Source organism: Mchenga conophoros, linkage group LG15 (assembly GCF_057382185.1).
Source record: "Mchenga conophoros isolate Kocher_MC1m ecotype Shallow Benthic linkage group LG15, M_conophoros_male_GT1.1, whole genome shotgun sequence".
Lineage (NCBI taxonomy): Eukaryota > Metazoa > Chordata > Actinopteri > Cichliformes > Cichlidae > Mchenga > Mchenga conophoros.
The window spans coordinates 32019878-32036152 of record NC_140540.1 but is presented as its reverse complement, the minus strand read 5'-3'; the positions used below and the strand labels follow the sequence as shown (position 1 = coordinate 32036152).

General features: G+C 41.2%; 1 protein-coding gene across 2 annotated transcripts in view; it reads right to left on the bottom strand.

Annotated features, from left to right (window-relative positions):
• Positions 1-12744, bottom strand: part of epha7 (eph receptor A7) — an 86713-nt gene extending 73969 nt beyond the window's left edge. For both annotated transcript variants that reach the window (XM_085247427.1, XM_085247428.1), the window contains exons 1-3: positions 12555-12744; positions 11022-11086; positions 9794-10463 (exon numbers count right to left, since the gene is read on the bottom strand). In XM_085247427.1, coding sequence (XP_085103553.1) covers positions 9794-10463; positions 11022-11086; positions 12555-12648 — 829 coding nt within the window. In that variant the 5' untranslated portion in view covers positions 12649-12744. The remainder of the gene's footprint in view (positions 1-9793; positions 10464-11021; positions 11087-12554) is intronic.
• Positions 12745-16275: the final 3531 nt, after the last annotated feature.

The following is a 16275-nucleotide window of genomic DNA, read 5'->3' as shown; positions in this document are numbered from 1 at the left end:
ATATAGCTCAGGGTCTACGTGCATTGTTGTGATTAGATGTGACTTATGTTCCTTGCCTCAATAAATAGTAGGCCTCGACGTGGAATTCATCAGGCTCTGTTTTTCATCAGGCGCTTTATGCATGCTGAACTATGGCTGCATCTCTTTTATGGACTAAAGCCTGTGGTGTTTTCCGCCGCAATGTAAGAGGCAGTATATCTTTAGAGTAATCTGAGAGCTACGCAGACATGCAGACCTGGAAAAATCCAAGCCAAGTATATTTCGTCTACTTTAAAAGCTAAAGGACAGTTCAATTGAGCTCATTGCAGAGGTGATGTGTGGATTTTTTTAGCTGCAAAGATTTTGGAAAAATCGAGTGCACCTTCAAGGATGACATACGTTATTTATTAGGTATGAGGTATCCAAAGTCCTCTAATAAAACACTGTCAATTTTATTTTATTGTATTTTTCCCAGTTCAAACATGATTTTGGTTTTGAGTGTGATCACAGGAATAACAAGCAGAGCAGCAAGCATTTCTTGAATTTTTTCTTCTTTCCTCTGAGTCCAGTGCACCACTCTACACCTCAGTGATTTATAAGTTAAAAAGAGACGCTCAGCAGCTGGGTTTTGCCCACAGACATGTTAATCTCACACCTATGAGAGGCAAGGCAGTTGCCCAGCCTGGGGAAACAGTGGCAGAAATACACAGAAAAGGATGAGAAAGTCTTTTGTAAAAAAAAAAAAAAAATCTCTTCATGGGGCAGAGATAGAGTTTCAATGTCAAACCCTTTTCAAACAAGCTCATTTTGAACAGTGACACCTCCCAAAGGCTTTGGAAGAAGCAGGGAAGCAAGGGCATTCAACAATCGGAGCCAAAAAAGAATGAATAGGAGCCACATAAAAACACATACAAAATGGTTAAAGAATATGATGTCATGTTATGATGGTTCTCCCCCACCAACCCTTCCCACCCCAACATACTTGGAATGATTATGTCTGGCTGCTGCTGCTCTCAACACATCTGCACAACCAGCCCATTCATCGGAGGTACCTGTGCTTAGTGGGAGATAAGTAGCTTTCCACGAGAAACAAAAAGAAGATTAGCTCTGCCGTACGCTGTGTTGGAGGGCATGCAGCTTTGCCCTCCAAAAGCAGAGAAAACCTGAAGAAAGTGCCTGCTTTGGTTGTTCACATCAAAGATCAAAGCCAGATGCTGATTAAGTCACAAAAATCAAAGTTAAAAAGTGCAGGAGACATCTAAGCCAATTCTCCTACAGTGGCAATTAAAGGAATGCTTTTACAAAGTTTAAACTCATTAATATTTGTTTTAGATCACTCTCAGTAAAATTCCCCCTTTGAGCAGCTGAGCACGAGAAATAACATTCATTTGTTGTCATATTATAGGACAGGGCACGTCTATTTTTTATCCCCAAAATAGAAAGCATGTAGTTGGTTTTGTCTTGCTGAAAAGGAAACATAGAATTACATTTTCAGATTAACTCTAAGCTGAACCTCACAGAGGAATTGACTTCATCAGAGCCCTCACCGACAGCTATACAAATGGCAAACAACAAACTCAATCACCTGTTTTCTCCTTCATTGCAACTGCTAATTTATTTCGTGGTCTTGGTAGAAAAAAAAGTATTTGAAGATTAAACGCATTACATCAGTGAATGGTCTCTCAAACTGCCTGGCCTGCATCGTGAGTCTGCACACAGACCTCCTAAGAGGCCTCTGCTTCTTTAAGTTATCATGCGGAGTGAGCTTTTGAAATGGATTCTCAGTGACATGGAAAATGTCCCTGCCTAATCGTCTTTTGTTTAGTTCATTTAACTCACATGGAAACAAGAGAGTGGGTCCTTAAGCCCAGCCGTGCAGGCTACCTTTACGAAGGAGGCGGCCACCTCTAAAAAGGAGCCTTGCTAAAAGACACTGCAGATGAGACCAAGACTTTGCATTCTCAGGATGAATACATGGGGTCCAGAGGTCTGACCGATCGAAAGCCCCCCAGGAGCCCAAGCGAAATCAGCCCTGAAAATGTCCCCAGTCAGCAACTGAGCATTATCTACCGTTCTAACCTGCCCCCACCCACCCCTCTCCAATTCCAGAGCTATGACAGAAAGGAATGAAACACTAGTCTGTGGCCAAAGCGTTCCCTTGAAACAAAGGGAGTAGCTTGGCCTCAGATGAGTGCTTGTACAGATCTGCTCCTACAGGGCTGGTTCACTTTTGTATCAACAGTTGGAAAATGAATCACGACTATTTTCTGACTCTTTTTGTAAACCGCACAATTAATCAGGTAATCTGAGTAATTATCAGATAATTTAATAATGAACATAATTAGCAGTTGCATTCCTAAACATGTCAACTCCTGTTTCACAGAGAATGGTTTATTTTCAGACAACGATCCAAAAGAAACAGCTGAATTTCTTGAAACAGAGCCATCCTCAGCACATCTTAAGTTCTTCTTCCTCTGGGTGTAAGTGGGGGAAAAAGTGAGAAGTTATGTAATAAGTTATTGATTTTCCTCTTAAAGGGAGACTGAACCAAAGAGCCAGTGGTCTGAAGCCTCCCAGAGGAGCAGCCCCACTGATAACACTACCCTCCCTGCTGCCTCTTAAGATGGCAAGACCCCAGGCCTCGTCACATATCACTTTCCCCCTCATGCCACGGGGACACAACAGAGAACAACAAAGACAATGTCTTCTGACATGGACTTCTCCTGTCTGACCACATCCCTCTCTAGCAGTCAGCACCAAGCAATTACAAAAAAAAAGACATCTGTGCCACAGTTTGGGTAGATAAGCAGGACAACAGCATGGAAGAGCGAGAAAAGATGAAGGCCGCTGCACTGCGAGGGGGGCTCTTTTGCCATGCAGGGGGGAGGGAAGCCAGAGAGGTGACTCTGCTGGTGAGCAGAGGTCAACTGTGCAAACATCCATCTTCTTCTTGACAGGATCCTGTCAGCCTGGGTGCTCACGTTACTAAACACAACAGGCAGGCCTCCATTGTGGTGCTGTGCTGGTCTGCAGCCATGTGTAAATGAAGTTAATATTCCCTGACCTCACGCATGGCCAAATGTGGACCCCAGTGTCACCTTGGAAATAACGCTATCTGTCGCAAAATCACAAAGCGTTCCCTTTCTGGTGGTTACAAAGTCTTTAACTGACCATATGCTTTTGTTTGTGTGAGAATGAGGAATGTTTACTCGGATTCTATTCATGCAGTGCAACGCAGGGTCTCAAATTTGAACTGGCAGGTCAGATTTTTTTTTTTCCCATGCTGACATGAAATAGCCGGTTGGTCCAATTTGCACTTATAATCACACATGTCTTCCATTCAGAATGGTGAGCCAGTAAAACTAGAAATCCATCTTGTTTGCATCAAAGCTAGAGGTAAATACAAAAAAGAAGTATCAAAAGGGATCCAGCTGCATCCATTTTAAATGAAACAATGTGATCTAATTAATTAATTAATTAATTCCTTGTTCTTGTGTCAATCTATCACTTTCCCACAGTTGTTTGCCTGCCAAGTGTTGATAACCTTTACATGTTCTAGGATGAGCAGTTCATGAAAAATGTCTGAATTTCTGTGGTAGAGTACAACTGGCATTCCATCTGGTCCTGTGTCTACAGAGACTAAATTAGGCTAAAAATGTATGGCATGTCTAGCTAAGACAAGCCGTGAAAATGGCATGAACCTGAGCTGAGAATAATGGAAACGAAACAAAAACTGCCCAGGGCATCTACAGGGAGTGCAGAATTATTAGGCAAATGAGTATTTTGTCCACATCATCCTCTTCATGCATGTTGTCTTACTCCAAGCTGTATAGGCTCGAAAGCCTACTACCAATTAAGCATATTAGGTGATGTGCATCTCTGTAATGAGAAGGGGTGTGGTCTAATGACATCAACACCCTATATCAGGTGTGCATAATTATTAGGCAACATCCTTTCCTTTGGCAAAATGGGTCAAAAGAAGGACTTGACAGGCTCAGAAAAGTCAAAAATAGTGAGATATCTTGCAGAGGGATGCAGCAGTCTCAAAATTGCAAAGCTTCTGAAGCGTGATCATCGAACAATCAAGCGTTTCATTCAAAATAGTCAACAGGGTCGCAAGAAGCGTGTGGAAAAACCAAGGCGCAAAATAACTGCCCATGAACTGAGAAAAGTCAAGCGTGCAGCTGCCAAGATGCCACTTGCCACCAGTTTGGCCATATTTCAGAGCTGCAACATCATTGGAGTGCCCAAAAGCACAAGGTGTGCAATACTCAGAGACATGGCCAAGGTAAGAAAGGCTGAAAGACGACCACCACTGAACAAGACACACAAGCTGAAACGTCAAGACTGGGCCAAGAAATATCTCAAGACTGATTTTTCTAAGGTTTTATGGACTGATGAAATGAGAGTGAGTCTTGATGGGCCAGATGGATGGGCCCGTGGCTGGATTGGTAAAGGGCAGAGAGCTCCAGTCCGACTCAGACGCCAGCAAGGTGGAGGTGGAGTACTGGTTTGGGCTGGTATCATCAAAGATGAGCTTGTGGGGCCTTTTCGGGTTGAGGATGGAGTCAAGCTCAACTCCCAGTCCTACTGCCAGTTTCTGGAAGACACCTTCTTCAAGCAGTGGTACAGGAAGAAGTCTGCATCCTTCAAGAAAAACATGATTTTCATGCAGGACAATGCTCCATCACACGCGTCCAAGTACTCCACAGCGTGGCTGGCAAGAAAGGGTATAAAAGAAGAAAAACTAATGACATGGCCTCCTTGTTCACCTGATCTGAACCCCATTGAGAACCTGTGGTCCATCATCAAATGTGAGATTTACAAGGAGGGAAAACAGTACACCTCTCTGAACAGTGTCTGGGAGGCTGTGGTTGCTGCTGCACGCAATGTTGATGGTGAACAGATCAAAACACTGACAGAATCCATGGATGGCAGGCTTTTGAGTGTCCTTGCAAAGAAAGGTGGCTATATTGGTCGCTGATTTGTTTTTGTTTTGTTTTTGAATGTCAGAAATGTATATTTGTGAATGTGGAGATGTTATATTGGTTTCACTGGTAAAAATAAATAATTGAAATGGGTATATATTTGTTTTTGTTAAGTTGCCTAATAATTATGCACAGTAATAGTCACCTGCACACACAGATATCCCCCTAAAATAGCTAAAACTAAAAACAAACTAAAAACTACTTCCAAAAACATTCAGCTTTGATATTAATGAGTTTTTTGGGTTCATTGAGAACATGGTTGTTGTTCAATAATAAAATTATTCCTCAAAAATACAACTTGCCTAATAATTCTGTACTCCCTGTATAAAGCTTAAATATCTTCATGAAACTTGTTTTTAATGCTGCTCAAAGAGTCTAATGCATGCACTCAGTTTTCAGGATGTGTGAATAAGTTAAGTAATCGGAATATTAATGTTCAAACTAATATTTACTAACCCAGGCTCTCACTTCTCATGCTGTAGTGGATATTTAAAAATGAGGCTCTGGATATGAACGTTATACAAGTACCATTTATTCCAGCTTGGCAAATCACGATTTTCAAACATAGTTTCCTTACTCATGCCTTAACTGTGGTTTAGTCTCTACTAATGAGCAGGAATTAAAGCAGAACATCTGGATAGGAATTGTCAGGAAGTAAATTCTACATCTGTTTTCAGCAGTGTAACTTTAGCTGAAATGTAGCACAATATTGCCCTTTTTATTGACCTAAAGCACTGTTTTCTTTTCTACGGAACCTGCAATTCCTATTTGTATAATTTTCTCCACCTATATAAAGCACAGAGAAGCAGAGTTTGGAGGTAATACTGAAGAGCCTCAAAATGCTAGAAAATAGAAATGAGGAGTAGAGTGTTCATGCAAAAAAAAAAAAAAAAAAATTTGGTTAAAGTAAGAAGCACAACACCTCCAGACATGGTCTAATTTAATTATTAGATCATTTTTCAAAATTACCTTGCATTAAAAAAAAATATTTTCTTTTTCAATCAAAAGTTCAGAAATGGCTCCATCTGCGATTGTATGAAATCAGCTATTCTATCGATGTCTAGCTTTTTACTTGATAAATGACTTTAATTATTACGTTATTATTGGGCACAGCGCTGAATGCTTTTGTTTTTGTCTCGGGGTCCTTCCCTAAGTGATCACTTTTAAGGTAGTGCCAACAGGATTGGTGGAAACATTGTGAGCAGAAAATAATACATCTTATCTCAGACTGCTACCTGCCAGGCCAAAACAACAAGTAGGAAAAAGCCCGAGGCTGAGAAAGAATGCTACTATTCACAGGAAACAGGCACTGGCAGTGACAGCATGCAATCCCATCCATCACCAATTTATTTCAATCTTGAGTGATTTGGGTCCATTTGGGTCTCTTGTGATATTCGACACATACCTATCATTTGCATAATTAAGCTCCAGAGCAGTGGCAAAAGACAGCCATTTGGTGTATTAAATTCACACCTTATCAATCAAGGGAGCATCAAGATGTATGAGGACCTCCTGACTTCTTGGCCTCATTTGAAATGCTAAATACAGCCTTTTCTTCAAGCCTGGAGCTAGACCTGGCTGCCTGGTGGCTTCCATACACGTAAGCTGTCGCGGTCAGATCCCAGCCCTTTCCCTCAGGGGGTTTAATCATCAATCAGTCTCCTACTAACTTCTGTCTAACTCCCTGACAGTCAAGATGGATGGTGCCAGCATTTACAGGATGCTGTATCCTCTCATTAGTTCTCTAGTTAGCATGCACCGATAGCAGTGAGATATGGCCCGTTTTATCTGTTTTCCACCAGACAGCAGTCTCTCCCTTTTCTGGGACAGGGTCAACAGTTAATCATTTCTCAGGCACTGGTTACTTAGTACCACAATGATGCGATGTGTCAAAATTGGACAACATACATTCCCGGGATTGAGTGAAACAAAGACACCAGTGTCCTCCCACAAGAGCCCTCTTTCTGTTTAAACGACTCAGTGGCTCCATTGCCACCAGTGGCCAGCGCTAAACAGAACCAGCAGATGAATGGGCGCTTTTTTCCCAACACGCACTTCTTTGCAAAATGAAGCCTTCGCAGGCTGCGGGGACACTTCAACTGGCCTTTTTCAACAGCCATTACGCTGAGATCACTGAACGAACACGGCGCAGATTGCCACAAAAGAGTTAACAACGGACCGAGGGGGGGGGGGGATTTTGTGTGTGTATGTGTGTGGGTGAGGGTGGGGTGGGATGGGGGTGGGGGCAGAGATGATGAATGAGTGGATCACAACAACTTTTGGAGAAGGCCTTTGCATCCACACAGAGGCTCCTCAAATTACATGAGTGACAGCTCAACTCGCTTACTCCACCCCCACCCTCCCAGTGCCCGCTTTATAATCATAGCACAGTTGCTCATTCTAAAACAGGCCAGTTAAGAAGTGTGTTAAGGAGTCAGTTTTCTTTACAATAAGTGCTTGTCAGATAACTACAAACCAAAGTCACCTTTTGGTTGTCATTATTCAAGGCAACACATGCTCAGCAAAGATTGAATGTAATGGAAATTATTTTCACGTGTTTACAAGACCACTGTAATCCTGGCTAAATCCTTAAGTGGCTTTAACCTGTTAGGAACAACTAGAATGTCAACAACCCATTAACGGTTAGGTGTAGTGTCAGTCACTTTTTATGCAATCTGTCCCTATCTAACATACCCAAATGAAAAGATTATAGCAGAATAAAAGGAAAGCCAAAATACATGTATGAGACTTTAATTGAAGGATAACATTATTTCAAACATGTATCCTTTTCACAAATAGGGCTTTATCTCAGCCAAAAACAATAACTAGAAAGATCTTCAGAGATCACAGGGTTCGGGATTAGGACTGGTTGACCTTGACAGGCAAAGTGTATTTCACTAAACAGCAGAATCATTTAGATTTGCAAAAATCATTAAAACTTTCCAAACCACTAAAATGAACGAGCACTCAGATGTTTGCTCTGTCAGGAGTTGGGAAAGCAAAAACTGAACCTATTAGTAGTACAACACAGAAAATACTAAACTTCCCTGTGCTTTGCCCCTCTGTATAATAAATTTTTCCAATGTACCAAATGTATAAACAGACATATGTTGGCAATGCTTCATTTTAACTCTTCACATTAAAAGCCCAGGAGTTAACATATCAACAGAAAAAGATAAAGTCACAAGATAAAGTAGGCTACTTTTACGGCACTAAGACAAACTGGTTCAAGGATCTCACTTATTCTTCCTACGGTCACAGATACTTGGACTTATTGCTCTGCTGTTCAGCTGATAGAAATACTTTGAATAGCTTTTAGATTGTTCTATGTGGAAACTACTGAATGGACAATTTGATGTCAGTGGAGCAACTGGAAGAAGTGCTGATGGTGCACTGTGATTCTCATTTTATTTAGATTAACTACCCCTTAATACAAAAGCATCTCATGCCTCAGTAGAGATAAAGCTCATAAAGGTGCAGTGTCAAGACTGGAATCTTGATCGGCACACGCATTAAGGTGCCTCCATCCCTCGGGTTTTTAACGACTAAAGGATAGACTCATTGTGCTGTTGCCCACATCTGCAGGTTATTTGTTGTAGTTGACACTTTAACAGATTAATTAATAGAGACATGCAACCATCTTTTGTTGTGAGGACTCTGTACCAAGATGTAATAAAAGGTAGTTAAAATGACTCTGACAACCCAGAGCAGTTGGTTGTTCTGCTGCACCACACTCCCCATGGAAATAAATTGTGTGCTTTCTTTCAACCTGAGTGCACAATCGGATCTTATGTGTGCGTATAAGAACAAAAGAACAATAAGAAGGGGTTTTGTGGGGTCGGATAAGCGATAGCCTCCTAACATTAGCACAACTTGAGGCAGGCTGTGTTGCTCTAAATTACATGGTCTAATATATTTCATTAGCACACCTCCCTCAGAGGGGTCCCTAATGGATGACAGCATGGCATAAAAGCTTGTCTGCCAGGGACACTAATTTGTTCTTAGACGCATTCCGTTCAATTATTACTGGATGCTGCTCCTTATAAGCTGCTTAGATTGAGGTTGCTCGCTTTGCAAAAAAGAAAAAGTTTGGCTAATAAGGGGCGCTGCTTAGGTTCCGTGACCCAAGTACCTAAGTCGCCCTTCTTTTAATCTGCAGTGATTTCTATCGCTCAAGTCAGGTGTCTACTGGAAGTAATCCTCTGGGAGTTCAGAGTGACAGAAAGCACATTATCGGTAATTGTAGTGGAACACTCGGCACCACAACAATCCAAAAACCAGCCTCCCTTCATAAATATCCCGAGGCCGAAATGCCACAGGACAGCGGCAATTTGTTTTCCCACTCTGTCTGGGTCATTTGGCCGGGTCACAGAGAATACTGAGTGACTGGATGGACTTCCTCTAGACCTGTATATTCTGCTAGTGATTGTCTTGGCTTCCAGCCAGTAACACAGAGGGAAGTGTTGGGAACTGCGGAGCTAAACTCAAGATATTATTTAATCCCAGTGTCAACAGAGTCATGTCAATAAATTAAAACCCTCATAATCAAATTATTAGACTTTATGCAAGTTTATTCCTGTCAAACCAGCTCATGTAATCCTATTATCACACACAACTATACGTCCACTGGTGCCTAAATTGTCATTCACCTGTTTTGCATAATCTAATCACAAATACTATTAAGTTCATTACCTTTTTTCCTTATTTTTTTCATTTATAAAATGAACTGCATTATTTATAAAATGTTGTTAAATAAAAAAAAGTCTGAGAATTTCTCCCAAAAATTACATAAAAAATAAATCAATAAATGAGTGAAAGTGACTCACGTTCACATGCGTCTCCCTTCTGATGAAATCCAGCTTTGCATATACATTTCCCAATGGGCACTAGCCATTCCCCCTCAGCACTGCAGTGCATCTTAGGAGAGTTATCGGCTTCCTCCTCGGCATCGCTCACGCACATACCCTCGACCTCCACCAGTGAGGAGAACTCTGATCCCGTCACGGTGTCTGGGAACGTGGCCAGGTTCTCGATGATAGACCAACACTTCTTGTAATAAACTTTTACAGAGACCAGGGCGATGCACGCTCCTACATCCTGGAAGGCCAGGTAGAAGCCCCGCCTGGACAGGGGGCCAATTATGCGCACTTCGGTGTTCAGCTTCATCTTCCTCTCGCCTAGGTCACCCTGAGTGAAGCTTTCATCTGCTGCAATTGTGTCTATTTTCACGTACTGGTTCTCCCGTAAGCTTCGTCCTACCTCTGAATCTGTTTCCTGGTAATACAAGTTGAATGTCTCCTTGCAAGTGCCCACCACACCAGGTAGGCTGTTACAATCCCTCAAGGTGAATTTCAGCTCCACAAAAATTCTCTGGGCATTGCCCTTCTCTATCCAGTTAGTCCGAAGCCAGTTATTCTGATTGGGTTCCATGACTTGGCAAACCTGGTATGTTCGGATGGGTGTATAGTTCTCATCCAAGCCGCTTATCTCTTCCCACTGAAAGAACACAACACAGATTTGTACATGAATGCATCCACACAGAAACAAACTTGAATGTGAAAGCAATAACAGAGATAGGTGTCTAATGAAGAAACTTAAACTGCAGGTGATTACACTGTAACGAATACGACAAAGGTTTATGAAATATAGTCATTTCAGACAGCTTTATATACAAAAAACTGCAGAGAAGGTAGATTATCCGTTTATCGCACAAGCACATCTTTAAAGAATGATGGTGCTCAGTTTATCTGCTGGTGCTCACATTATTTATTTAAAAAGTCTCCCCCCCCACACACACACTTTAATCAGCAAGTTAGAAGTGGTTTGCTTGAGGCCTTTGTGCTCTGAATGCCAAAAGCCGGCAGAGTTTAGCTGCAGAAAACAGCCTCTTGCATGCTCCATCTTTCCTCAGGACAGACCTCTCTTGAGCAGAGGACTATAGCACATACATATTATTATTCCTATCACATATGTGAGACATCACAGATAGCAGGGGAAAAAATCCAGATATATGGAGCACATCCGCATGCACTCGATGCGGTTCTGCAGACTTACCCCATTGGGAGGATAGGAGATCCACTCCAGTTCTGTCTGCTGTGCCTTGGAGTCCAGTAGAATCACTAGTGACAGGAAACCAAGAAGCAGGTGGTTAAATCTCACCAGGGCATCGGGCCTTGGAATTACTGATAGGCCACACGTCTATACAGCACAAACCCGCGACCTAATTTCTGCCAGCAGAAAAATAGAAACGCAGAAAGGAAGGTATACACTGCAGCAGACAGGTCCTCATGCTTGGAACTTTCTAGCTCACTATGAAAAACACTAACGAAACATATGTAATATGAATCACTACAAAAAAAATAAGCATTTGTATCTAATTTATATATTTTCCTTTTTAAAATTAAAAGTAATTTTAGCATGAAAGTTGTCGCCTTACGAAGAAAGTAGCTCTTATTACCCTGGACTTACAAGTGCAAAAAGATGAAGGCTATTTTGAGCTCCAGACGGCCACAAAACTACAGCGAAACAATGTGTGACATGCGGCGTCTCCGCAATTTTAAAGGACGGCGGCGACGAAGAGGGCAGTGGGGACGCGTGCGAGAGCGCAGAGCGGCACCGCGGCGGCTTCCCGAAAAATGGAGGAAGTTGTTTCAATTGTATTTAATATTAGCAGACATTTACATCACGACGGGGAAGGGAAGCGGCCACGGTGCACCGCCGGGGGAAAAGTCAATCAATAAAATGAATATTTACTTATTTGTTTATTTTTTGCATATTTAAAAAAATAAATCACGTCTGATGGAGGTCTACGAAATCCCGCATTCACCTGTGATTTACAATTCCTCACACCATTCCAGCATCTACGGTTATTACACTGTACTTTCCGCTATGAACACCAGTTCCTGCGGCTGACTTTATGCTTTTACTAACACGATCGTAAAATGTCATTTAACTCAATTCTGGCTAAATGAAGGCGCCAATTATTAGCTGTTATCGTGTATCTGAATTCCCTTCCATTTTAGTCTTCGATTGCCTTGACTCTAGACGACTTGAAAGTCTAAGGCAGATCATGTCTCCGCATCGTTCCACTGGATTTTCCTTCCAGGAAACAAGAACAGACACGACTGTCAAAAGCCGAGGACACTTTGGAGGAAATAACGCTCCGAAACTGCGTCCTGATAGAAGGCTTACTCACTTCCAGCGAGGCGAGACTGCTGCTGAGATATAAACCCACTTACGCCTGACAGACCGTTAATCTATAACAAGCAGGTTATTTGTACCGATTACCCACTGATGCTGGAACAAAAAAAAAAAAAAACAAAAAACTAGAGCCTCTGCGCCTATTCTACAGCGTTTAGTTGCCGTGCGTAAAAACACCAAGAGACCGCTTACACCAAAGCCTGGTAGCAGACAATTCTGTTATGCCTGCTCAGTTATCACCTGACATTAAAATTCCGAGTAACTAAAAGCAAAAAGAGATATTTTTCTTTCAATGTCAGGACGCGATGTGCTGATTTTTGACATATTTATGTTAATGTCGTCTCCAACTGCAGTGGGGTGGAAGAGAGGAAAACTTTAGGAACTTACCTTCCTTCGCATTCTGTGCTTCACCGCTGTCTACATAAAAGCATAAATGAAGGCAAAACGTAATCCACAGACACGGGAGAGACCTGGAGAGCATGGTGCAGCTGTGGATTTCAATCTAGACCGTAACTAGCTTTGCCACCGTCTCGCGTGCTTCCCATTGACGACACTGAATCTGCTCTATGTACAACAATCCACTGGTCTCCACTCAAATATCGTCTGCTGCCGCTGGGAGGAGACTAAAGCTCCACTCGTGTCAGTTAGACGGACGGACAGAGGCATTATCCAACAGCAGCGCGAAGAAGGGAACGCAACAGACATGGAGAGCCAATACGAAGATGGAGGTGGAGTTTAAGGGGGATGAGCAAACTGGAGGTCCACGGCTGTGGAAATGTTGTCAGGAAAAGGGCAAGGGATTTTTTAGTATAGTGGATGTCTCAGCTGAACTCTACACGCACTCACACAATACAGCTCTAGTGAAAAACACAGACTTCCGCGGCGTTTGGTGATTTAAACTTTTATTAATTTTTCGGATGATGTCACGGTTGATTTTGTTTTTAATTAAAGGTCCTCTGGAAATCAGTTCAGACACTGTGGAGAGGAGACAGTCAAACATCTAATCTGTAAACTCGTAATAAATCTTCACCTTCAGTTAAAAACTGTTATTTTGTGTTGTTGTTTTTTTAGCTTCTGTGAAGCACTTGTCATTTTTATCTGGAACGGTGCTATAAAAACAAAATTTACTTACTTACTTTATTTCAATTATAAACAATAATATGCTTAATTTCATCACTCCCCCTGGGTCTGAAGCAACCTCACCACAAAGAAATATCTGAAGCAACCACAGCCTCTGAACAAGTGCTGACACATAATGTGTTAAAGTACTAGTAATCCTTCATCATGATGTTATTCAAGTGAAGAAAAGATAAGTGGGCGAAGTCAAGAGTATTTATAATGTAGTTTAATTGTTATGTTACTGATTTTCAACAGATTGCCTTTCCCAGTGTGCTTTCATTTCCAGCTGTGTATATTGATTAGCCCTTATATCCGAGTGCATGACTGTATGCCTTTTCCATGAGATAATGCAGTTAGAGTGTGTGTCTCTTTAAAGTTGGTTTTCCTGGTTTTTCCTAGTGTGTGACTTATATGTGATTGCAATGTTTTGTTTCAGCTCAGCTTCATTCAGTTAGAATTTTATTAGAGTCTAAAAGCACCACATTTGTGTTCAAACAAGATTTTGTCTGGCTATGTGGATGCTGGATGTATCACAAGCAACACAAAAAGGCTTCAGCATTGTGTGTGTGTGATTTGGCCAAATTTACATGTTAAACCAACAGCACTGTATATAGTGTCTGTTGTATATTACTGTGTTTTGTTAAATGCACCTCTGGCTGAATCACTATTTTATTTTTTGGCCATTTACTGTTTCGTACTGCTAAACTCAAAGAGGACGTCTGCTTCTTAACTCCAGATTTCTCATTATTGGACTTATCCAGACAAGCTTTGCATGATCCACAGTTCAAAATAGACCCTCTATGACTGTCTTATAGTAGGTCTGGGCACAGCTCCATCAGTTAACCCTCTGCCCCAAACATTTAGTTTTAATTCCATCTTCCACGTGTGACTAAGATGACCACCCATATGGAAAAGAAATAGAAAAAACTTATAAAAGACTTGCATCAGATTTGCTTTATATAGTGAATCATATAAGGCTTACATGATTTACTCATGAAAGTGGCCACTTTCTCATTACTTTCATATATTGTTTTAGTAAGTATCCAAAACATACAAGTTTCATTCATATGATTCTTCAAGGGATCTTATATCCGTTTTCACTCTTGTATGCTTTTCATACAAGTTTCACACAAGACAGATACAAACTTTATAAGATTTATATATATCTTTTCCATATCTTTTCTCTGTGACATCATACACAGCCAAAAGTAGAAAAACGCTGTCTGAGCATTTCTGAACTTTTAGTTCATGTGTTTCCTTGTTCATGCTTTGAGCCCATTATTTTAAACATTGGATAAGATTACTGAGAACATCCACAATTGTAATATAAATAAAAGAACAGAGGGAGGGTGGCTTTTCCAGGCTTTGATAAATGTGCTATGTACAGATGTGGAGAAGGAAAACAGAATGACTAGATTAAAAGAAAATCAAAGTATAATTAAAAAGTTGCGTTTCAGGCTGAGTGGAAGTGGGTTTCCATTGCTTCCTGGGTTCTTATAGGTAAAGGAGTCTTTAATGTTTGAGCCAAATATAGCATTTGATGGAGAGACATTAAATGGCGTTTTTAATCTGTGGAAGGTCACCTTAAGAAAGTCCCACAGAGACAGGCCACTCACACAACAGGACCTGTTTCATTACTGCTCCCGTGCTTCAGAGACTTTCAGCTTAAAGATGGACCCACCGGGGGTCTTTAAGTAACAAACAACCATAAACAAAGAATAAAACACAATTAAAAAGTCTAAAGTTAATTTCCCGCTTTCTCAGATGACTTGGCATATCACTTAAAAATTAAAGCATAAAGCGGCGCTCATTATCCCTTTATACATACAGCATTTGTTGCAGGTCACTTAATCTCCATTACCTCCCAACAAGCAAAACAACTGTAATTATGCCCCACAAATATTGATTAATAAACTGTGTACATAAAAATGGACGGAAGCAGACAAGGACTCACTTCAAGGTTTATTTACTTTTGCTTTTTTTGTACGTTTGTTTTGTTTGTTTATTATGCAAATTGCACCTAATCCATTTTGTCCTTGATACACAATGGAGTCCTGCATGTATGTATTTCATAGAAGATTGTTTGAATTCATCTGGATTAATGTTACCTTTTTTTATACACACACACACACACACACACACACACACACACACACACACACACACACACACACACACAGAGTTACATATATTAGCGGCTGATGTGCCCATCTATTCATTCACAGCAGTTTTCAAAATAATCTTGACTGATGTTCAAGGAATGCAATCCCAATCAGGCATCTACCAGCCATAAGATGGATAACATGGACAGCATCACCACAGCCCTGCAAACAGCTCATTTCACAACAAGGTTCCTGAACCTTAGATGGGCAAGGATGAAAATCAAACCAGTCAGGCCTGTCAGTTAGGAAAGGGATCAGGACTGATAACATCTCCTTCTTCAGTGAAAAGAAAAAGATCCCACTGCTGATAGGGCAGCCAGTGAAGAGTCTTTGGAGCGCTCATCCAAGCACATGACTTCCTCAGTCATTACATAATTTTATGAAGGCCTGGAGAACATAGACTGAAGACCTTCACAGTTAAATTAAGCTCTGGTCCTACCTGCTTACCCTGATGCCAACAAATATGTCTGGAAGTAAGTTCTCCCTCCATGCCCTGTTTGGAAAACACATTCTCCAACTACAACTAGAATCAACCAACATACGCTATTATCAGGAGAAGTGTTGTGCTCAGCTGAGCACCAACTCCCCAAAAGTCAAAACAAATGAGAGGAAACAACTTGAGGTCTCAGAAGTCACTAGTATGGAGGACGAGATGTTCACAATTACAGTTGTAAGCCAGTGGCATTAGAAAAAATACATAAACCTGAGGTATATTTACTAGCAGGGCCATGCCATGGGCCAACATATGGAAGATTTAACAAGAAAGTCTGAGATTCCTTAATAGAGCAATGTATCTATTTATGTATCTTAAGTCCATGTAAATTTGA